Source organism: Solanum lycopersicum, chromosome 11 (assembly GCF_036512215.1).
Source record: "Solanum lycopersicum chromosome 11, SLM_r2.1".
Taxonomy (NCBI): Eukaryota; Viridiplantae; Streptophyta; class Magnoliopsida; order Solanales; family Solanaceae; genus Solanum; species Solanum lycopersicum.
Genome location: NC_090810.1, coordinates 61,113,196 through 61,122,962, shown reverse-complemented (window position 1 = coordinate 61,122,962; position 9,767 = coordinate 61,113,196). Strand labels below are relative to the sequence as shown.

Genomic DNA, 9,767 nt, shown 5'->3' with positions numbered 1-9,767 from the left:
CGGGACAAAATGTAATTATTAAATTATACTATGAGATTCCTTAAATTTTTACTAATTTATTTTGCATACAGTTGAATCGAATTAAAATGTATGTATATTGCATAATTATAAGTGTATAGCAAGAAGATATATGTGTTTCTCGCTTTATACAAAAAGAGAAACACAATATATACACTTCTGTTGCATAAAGCTAGAGAAAATTGTATTTCACTGCAATTGTATAATTCGTTGGCCTTTTTCTCTGCAATATTTGAAGTAAAATGTTTGTAAGTTGTATAATTAAGTGTATAACACGAAGATATACATTTTTGCATGTGTATATACAATTTTCTCTCGCTTTATACAAAACAGAAACAGAATTATACACTTCTGTGTATAAAGCGAGAGAGGCGAGTGAGAACGGAGAGTGGAGAGCGAAATTTTTGGGAGAGAGACGCTGACAAATTTTAGCTAATGTTTGCTATGGAGCACAATTAAATCAAACCCTAGATATTCCATTTAATTTAGGTTATTAGTTTGCTATTATATACAATTTTCCCATTTATTGATTCGATATTTTTACTTATACTCAATTAAAGAATATGTTAAGTAATAGACTTATTTTTCCTCTATTATTTATTGAAGTTATAATCAAAAAAAAAAAATTAATATTATTTAGATTTATTATTCTCTCCGTTTAAATTTACATAATACTTTTTTATTTTTAAAATTCAAATACATATTTTATTAACGATAATATTTACACATATCTTTTAAAAATTAAATTATTTTTTAACTTTCAAAATTTAAAAAATATCACGTAAATTTAGAATACTACGTTAGTAAAAGGACGGTGGTCTGTGCATTATCCAACTACCGACCATTTTTTTCTACGTAAGCTTTTGTTTGCACACACTATTCAACAACGTTGTTCCGTATTTATTTTCAAATTTAAATTCAAACTTTCCTATTTAGTTCAAATTATGTCAATATTTTTTCGTTTTATATTAATTGATTTTTTTTATATATATTTAAATAAAAAATAATCTTACTAATTCATCGCTTAAAGAATTTATAGATTTTTTTATAAATAAATATGAATACTTTAAAAAAGAATTAAAATATCAATAATGCAAAAAATGAGGGGAAAAAAGAAGGAAAAATCAACGTTAAAAGCATTTTTTTTAGTACAAAATCGAGTAATATGTTTCAATTATCTCATTGAAGTCCTATTACTTTTCATCAATAGCTTTAACTTTCAAAATTAGGATAAATAACGATAAATCATCTGAAAAGTTTATTTTTACAAAAAATTGAACTCAAACTATAATAATTATTAGAATAAAATTTAAGAGAATCAACAAATTGACCTTGTTATGTTTATACTTAAAGTACTTTTTGTGTTATGTAAAATATTTAGATGGTACAATTATTTAAAATTATAGATCTAAGATGATGGAATCTTACTCTTCAATTTAGGTCAAATTCAAAATAATTATTTTCTAATGCTATGCTAATGTGTGAAAAAGAGTTTTTCACGTTCAAGTCACGTGTGGTTTACTTGTTAAGTCAATTATTGATTGGTCTATTTTTGTTAGTTTAATTATTTAATTTGTGCTTAAGCTTTGTAAACTTAAAAAGGACAACAAACCTTTTTTAATCGTAATTCGAATAAAAGAAAATAACTTTTAATTAATAATGATCGCTCTTTTATGTTTTACTTATGGATCATGTGATATCGATTATATTTAACTAAAATAAATATTTTAATGTATTATAAAATCAAATCTATAAATAGTGCTGATGATATTACTCTTCGTAAGTGACAATGTTAGTAGATCTATCGAAACATAAAGTAATAATATTAGCTGAAGTAATGAGTTGTTGGTTAATTTTTAGAAATAATTTTAAAATTAGTATTTTGGGATTAAATTTACAAATTTAAGTTGGGTTTCAAAATATTTTAAACTAAGTTTTCAATTTAACTTTCGTAAATTTCAAATAAAATGTGCCTTATTGTAATCTTTAATCGCTTTATATATTGTCTCAAATCCCTATCCACAAGGTAATTTTAGGTTTTTAATTTTTTAATCTAAATTAAATTAAAAAATATTTAAAAATTTATGGTCAAATGCTCGAGTACGATAAAAATAGTAGTTACTTGAATGTAGTCAGAAGAATAGATTTGCTTTGATAGAAAAATGAAAAAAATTTAAAATTGTAATTAAAATAAAACAACAAAATAATGAGACGACGTGTAACTTGATTTTAAAAAGATTATTTAATATCATCCTGCACTTAATTATATATAGAATAAGAAAAGTATATCAAACAATACACAATTTTTTCTTAAATGTGTTGATATATCAAATATAAATTTTATTTTTATTATTTGCTAATGCAACTTGCTTACACGAACTTCCAAAACAAGACAGAGGAAGGGAAATATATAAATGAAACTTTGGTCTAATATTTAAAAAATAAATAAAAATAAGATGATGGGATATAAGTGGCATCATAAATTGCTAAGTGATAGTATTATTCGAGCATTCCTTTAAATTAATCATTTCACTTCACTATCAAACAAGTTTAATTTTTCTCACCTTAAACGTCAAACAAAAGATATACACTTATAAAGATAAGATTGATATACATTAAAAAAAAATTTATATATCTTTTATTATAATAAAATAATATCAGAAAACGAGTATTTAAATTATCTGAAGTTAATTTGTATCTACATAGCAATAAGGTAATATTTTCATAACCTTTTCGGGTCTTATTTAGTGAAATTATAGTCAATATGTTGTGGTTATTATTATATAATATTGTATAAAGAAACTTGATTGTATTATCAATTTTTTTCTTATTTTATGTGATATTTTACTTTCCTTTTTACACGGCATAGTGTAAAAAAAAGGATAACTTTTTTAAATTTATAATTTCAAAAACGAATATAAATCTTTAATTAAGATACATAAACAATTATTTCCAATTATTATAAAATACAAATACTAATATTATTTTTCAAAAACAAAACATAAAAAATGAACAGATAAATATAAAACAATAGTATAAAATATCTTAATCCTCATCTCAAAACCATCTCAACTATACATGTCATATCAATATACTAACAAAAATCACCAACCCGTGTTAACGATGATATCGCTTCATTCTTACTTAAATATCTTAAAATATGCGATCTGAATCTAGTCGTAAATTTCAAACATCGAGTGTGAACTCAAAAAAAATACTAATAAAAACAAAGGGTACTTTAGTCATTTCACTATACACTTTGTCTTTAACTTAATGCAACAAACACCCCCTTCTTCTTCATCTTCTTCATAATCACTCTGTTTTCAAAAAAATTTCACCATGAGAACCAGTAATCACTTAATAGGTTTACTAAACTTCTTCACTTTCTTAGCATCAATCCCAATTTTAAGCGGTGGAATCTGGTTAAGCAGCAGAGCAAACAACACAGATTGCTTAAAATTCCTTCAATGGCCATTAATAATAATTGGGGTTTCAATAATGGTTGTTTCTTTAGCTGGATTTGCTGGTTCTTGCTACAGGAACACTTTTTTAATGTACATTTATCTATGGGCAATGTTCTTCATCATTGCTGCATTAATTGGATTTGTGATTTTCGCTTATGCTGTTACTGATAAAGGGTCGGGTCGACCCGTTATGAATCGGGCTTATTCCGAATATTATTTACAAGATTATTCCGGTTGGTTGGAACAAAGAGTTTCGAGTCAAAACTACTGGGTAAAGATAAGTTCGTGTATAAGGGATTCGCGAAGTTGTGGTAAGATGAGAAGGATTTACAATGGAGTTCCGGAGAGTGTTGAGATGTTTTATCTGAGGAAACTTAGTCCTATCGAGGTACGTTAATCTAAAACTTTTTTTTTTTATCGAGGTTAATTTGTGTGTGTGTTTCGACTTTTATTTGTATATGCATAGACTTAAGTAAACAAGAAAGTTATGATTTTCTTTTTTTCCCCTTTTATTTGAACGAACTCATGATTTTAAGATAGATAATTTATATGTGACTTGAAAATTTTAATTCTAGTTCTTTTTGCTAATTATTAGTTTGTGCATATCTCGACTTTATTAATGAAAAAAAGTATGTACAGCTTTGTTAATTCACTTCTCTTGTTTGCTTTACTCCTTTCTTATGAGTTAATAACTATTTTATTAAATAGGATGACTTAAGACATAAATATCGTATAATTTTAACTATTGTATTGAGATAAAGCAAGAAGAATTCATCTAAAAATTAGGAGTACGGATATTTAAATGGATGAAATTTTACCATTTAAAAGTTTATTCGATATAAATTTAGATTAATTAGATCAATAATTTTAACTTTCTATGTCTAAAGCAATAAAATAGGAATATCTATTCTGAACAAATTTTTAGACTGAATAAAATTTGATGTATCATGAGAAAGTGATAGTTTTTTTATTTTTATTTTTGAAATTATGTATCACTTGTGACTACTTTTTTTCCACTTAAATTATGAATTAAGATTAGGAAAGTCCTTAGAAGCCAATATAGATCTGTTTTTACGGAAAATAAACGTTATGCCACAGCAACAGTACAAGAATGTTTCACTTTTCTATGCTTATTACAGTCCTCTCTCCGTTTTTTCGTTTTAATTTAAGTGATTTATTTTTATTTTTAAGTATCTGTGAAAAAAAAATTCTTTTTTTCTTATATATATATATAAAAGAAAGGTGACAACTCATTAATATTATGGGTCCTCATTAATATTATCCCATAATATAAGTTCACACCTAAAATTAAATTAAATTGGCAGAGAGGTTGTCCTTTCATATTTATGAACCATCCAAAAATAAATAAATAAAATTAATTGGTCCATTTTAAAAAAAAATTATTTATGATCACTTCTTTGATAAGGTTAAGTACAGGACCAAAATATTAGTAGGTGGTCGACTTAAATTATGCAAATTTGCTATTTAGGAAAACAAATGACCATATGGGCAATTTTCCTTTTTTTTTTAAAAAAAAAAGTGGTACTACCCTAGTACTACTAGATTAAATGCAATTTAGGGCTTGTTTCGTAGTGTGTACAAGAATAATACTGAATTAGATGTATTAATAATGTTCAACATTATTTTTAATCGATTTGTCTGATTTGTTGCTAGTGTGTTTTAGAATAATATCAAAATTAATACATCTATTATTTTTTTTAATACCTCCTGCCAAACAATCGCTTAAAGAATTATACAAGCAAATCTTCTTCATGTAACATGTATCAACATATTTTTATTTCTTGAGAAAATACATTGCTTAAATCAATTCTAGTAATTTATGGTTCAAAAAAAGCATCTTTCATTGTTATAATATGAATATAGAAAAATGTTTACTATTTTGATGATGATGTGAATGAATTTGACTATACTTGATTTGAAAAAGATTGGGGCCAAACATGTTTAAAAAGACACCAATAATAGGGCCCCAATAATTTACATCTTGATGGGATGGTCATGTGGCCATGTGTGTCTTGGATATTTCTAGACCTATTTTTGAACCTCAATAAGTATTATTTTTTTTATAATATAAGCATTTGTTTAGCCATAGCAGAATCAGAATTTTTTAAAGAAAATTCAGAATATAAAGACGTAAACACAAGAAAAAGTCATAGAGATATAAGGAAAATAATTTCAATTTTCGATATATAGCGTAATTTTTCATCGACCAGTAGCTTGTTCACCCCTGATCTAGTTTAACCCTAATATATCTCCTCCAATTTCTTTCTTGAGTTGTACTTGTCTGAACTAGTAATGCTAGGGCAATGTATATTTTGGTCGCGGGGAAGTACAAGCATTGATGCATGTGGTACAACGTGCTTAATGCACGTATCGTTGTGGCAATATGTTTGCTCCACTAGCAAAACTTCTCCAAAATATTAGATTGAAGTACATTCTTCAACATACTGTGCGTTGAATTACTACATAGGTAAAATTATTACTGCATTGAGAGGCGAATCTAGAATCTATAGTTAGTGCGAGCAGAATGAGCATTGTAATCATTGCAAATCTCTATGTGCTTGTATATATAGTTCAAACTTCAAGCCTATGTTGCTCTGATGTAGTCTTCACAAATGTCGATGGATGCATTAGTCAGATACTGACAAATGTATGATAACATCTTTGAAGAGTCCTAGCAACATAGGTTCATTTGAACGCGCCTAACAAAATTTCAATTTTGTTGTCCAATGTAGTCTGGTTGCTGCAAGCCTCCTACAGAATGTGGCTACGTTTATCAGAACGAGACGGTTTGGGTTCCCGGAGGAGGACTAGTTGGAGCTGATCCAGATTGTGTTAAATGGAGCAATGATCAAGAACAGCTCTGTTACAATTGTGACTCTTGCAAAGCTGGTGTACTTGCTAGCCTTAAAAAGAGTTGGAGAAAAGTGTCTGTTATCAACATAGTCATATTGATCCTCCTTGTTATCATGTATATGGTTGCCATCGCGGCGTTTAGGCACAACAAACGGATCGATAACGATGAGCCTTATGGAGAAACAAGGATGGAGAAGGCTCAACCTAGCAGGATACACTTCTAAAAGAGTCACAACAGAGTAAAGCTTGAAATGTATTTTTATGTTTAATTTTGGTAAGTTTTAGTAGTCTTTGTTTATATCTCAAGAAAACACAGATTGTAAATCTTGTATTCATTGTGGTGTATTTTCATTTAATTAAATTCTAAAACTATCTAAGTTTGGTTTTGATGTTGTTTTGTTCCCTTTAGTGTAGCAAGCTTGCTACGAGAGTTGAGTAATTAAAATAGCCAACCAACTGATCTGTTAAGATTCTGTGAAGTTTATAGATAAAAAATTACTTTTCATACATAAATTTTAAATCTTGAGTATCTTTTAAGAAATTTCCGTCATCGTCAAGTATGTGGCTCTACACGTTCCACCACTTCTCCGTTCATTTCCAAGACTATATTTGCAAAAAACCATATAGTAGGTGTATCACATGATCTATGACGTAATTTGTGAAAATAAATGCCATGGAATGAGGAGTGATGTCCCTATGCAGCAGACAGACAGATATAAACACAATGTCTTTTCGATAATCGTACTTAAATTATAAAAAAAAAAACATGTTTATGTTAGTTGATGTGCAACTGAATAAGATCGGGGCTTAAAACCAAACTTTATCGAGAGGTTTAAAATGCTACACATAAATTGAAAAATGACAATAACCAATCAACAACAATAGTATACCTCGTGTAATTCTATAAAGTGAAGTGCGTAGAGGAAAATAATGTACATGAGCCTTGTGAGGTGTACCAAAACCTTGAAATTTAAAGAATTTAGAAACCTTCAATATCTGCTTCCATTATTTAAGGCTGTTCTATCGCATTGATTTAACGTTTGATGGGACTGCATTTGATAGCACTTGCTGAGGCTTTCTAACTATTTGGACATTTAGAGCAATAGCTTTTGCGTTTGAGATCATTGTTTGAAGAGGTCCGAGAGTCTTCTGAATGGAATTCTTAATGCATGACCTCGTCAATGATTTTTGGCCCAATTTGCATCTTCAAATCTGTGTACGAGGTTGGAAGAGAACCAAGGATCGATCTCATATGTTGGAACGAAGTAGGCACATTTCCTATTCAATGGGCCTGGATGACTTTAAAAAAATTGAAACGCAGAGTACGTAGTACTCTAAAATTGTAGTAGTAATAGTAGTAGCTGACAGCATAATCTGTTCAAAATATGATGTAGTCTTACTTAATGCATTTGTTGTAATTTACTGAGAATTCAATTTGACTTGTTATAGATGAGGCTGATACAGGTTCTTTGTATTGTACAGTTCAACCTTGATTGACATTCAATTGCTCTACCAAGTTCACCGTCTTAAAATCGTTCACTTGATGAAATGGACTACATCCAGGTTTTCGTCTAACTTTATCAAAGAAACGTATTGCTTCTATTTCCCGTGAGTTGAGGAAGGAGGAGATGGTTTAGACTTTTAGAGTAGCGCGCATGTTCAACTCTTCGTTTTGATATTTCGATTGAGAGAGTTCAAATATCAGCTCAACTGTGATCTGTCCGCAGAGTGTAGGTGAGAATAAAGGTACTTTCTCTTTTCTCTCGAATTTCACTTATCATTCATCAGTCTGAGAAGGAAGTATTGAGCTTAGAGTTTGTTTTTCGCGTATGAGGTTTTATACTGCTCCAGTTGCACTTCAAAATTGAGAAACTGTAATTGCTCAAATCCCCATTGTATCATGTTGAGTCTTTAACAGGTAAACATGTTTACCGCGAGTTTTCCTTCAAGCAGAATGTCTAAAATGTGCTCTTCTAGCTCAAAGAATGACTTAACGCTTGAAATGCTGAACTTGCATTTAGATCAGCAGTGTTACAAGGTCAAGTTGATATGCCCAGATGGTGTCGTGCTCGATTTTGGTACTACTTCCATCCTCTACATTGCTCTGTTTTTGCGCGAGTTTGAAGCATCAGATGGAATTTTATTTTGTATGTATATATAGTAAGTGATGTTATTTCAAAAAGTTATGCATATTATCTTAGTTAAGGTGAAGCAGCAAATATTGCTATTATTTCCTTAACAATGTTCAGGATTGAGTTTAAATGTATCTTTATAATGTCAGAAATAATTTTTTGCTACTATAGCAAAATGATTGTTATTGTTACACACCATAGTAACATTTGACGTTTAGATCTTATTTGGCTGTGTTATTGACAAAAGAAATAGGCAACAAGTCATTTTCCTCTTAACTTCTTTATGTTACTGAAACATGCTCTACGCGTTTGACCTTTGTTACTGTTATAATTTATATAAGCCCAACTCTTATTGATATAAAATTGTTCAACATTGTCTGAAGTACTCCTATTTGTGTTTTCGTGCATTTAAAATAAACTCTTTTAAGTGTTTACTTTTTGTCTAAAACTTAAATATCGACAATTTTTTTGGAGAGATAATGAACAACTTGTAGCGCTAGAACAATATTTTTACCAATTAGAATTGTCACTAAAAAATTATAACCCCCAAGGCTGATGTTTCTTGGAACATAAATACTCCAACAATCATTAAAATAAAAATAATAAATGAACGAGGGCACAAACCTAACAAGAAAAATATTGACGAATAAAAAAAATATTACATGAGAAATATTAGATCATGTGTTTCTCCATCATTAAAATAAAAAATGAACGAAGGCACAAATCAATAAGAAAAATAGTGACCAATAAAAAATATTACATAAGTACTATTAGATAATGAGACACAAAGCGTAGTAAATTAATATTTTTTATCCAATTTATAAAGGGAGAAATTAAGTACCAGAAAGGTTGTGAATGAATGTGTTTAACGGTAGAAGCTAAAAGGTTTAACAATCAAATTCATTAAAAAATTGAAAATGATAAGTTGTCATATCTAATCATGTATTTGGTCTAGTTTTATTTAAAAACTAATAAAACATTTTTTAATTAAAAAAATTGATGGACATTTTCGTAATCCAACTTTGAACTTTTATATATAAATTTTAGTGACAATTATAATTGCCCCAAATGCATATTTTTCGCTGTGAATTTATATGATTTAGTGGCAATTTTTAATGCCACTAAAATGTACTTTTTGCAGTGCCTTTATAGGAATTAGTTGCGGTTTTAGTTTCCACTTATTCTTTCTTTTCGTGGCTAATTTATATGATTTAGTGGCGACAACAACTGCCACTAGAACTCTTTATTTTTATTACAATAGTGGCTTTTAGCAGCGACT

The 9,767-nt window shown here is 28.6% G+C and overlaps 1 protein-coding gene and 1 long non-coding RNA gene across 2 annotated transcripts; both read left to right on the top strand.

Annotated features, from left to right (window-relative positions):
- Positions 1-3,083: 3,083 nt before the first annotated feature.
- LOC101249329 (tetraspanin-3) lies at positions 3,084-6,745 on the top strand. Its single transcript, XM_004251218.5, has 2 exons — positions 3,084-3,870; positions 6,236-6,745. Exons 1-2 carry the CDS (start codon positions 3,358-3,360, stop codon positions 6,578-6,580), a joined length of 858 nt encoding a protein of 285 aa, XP_004251266.2. The 5' UTR covers positions 3,084-3,357; the 3' UTR covers positions 6,581-6,745.
- Positions 6,746-7,236: 491 nt separating this feature from the next.
- Positions 7,237-8,664, top strand: LOC138339559 (uncharacterized). The gene is made up of 2 exons (XR_011212393.1): positions 7,237-7,678; positions 7,839-8,664. It is a non-coding gene; the product is annotated as an uncharacterized lncRNA (long non-coding RNA).
- Positions 8,665-9,767: the final 1,103 nt, after the last annotated feature.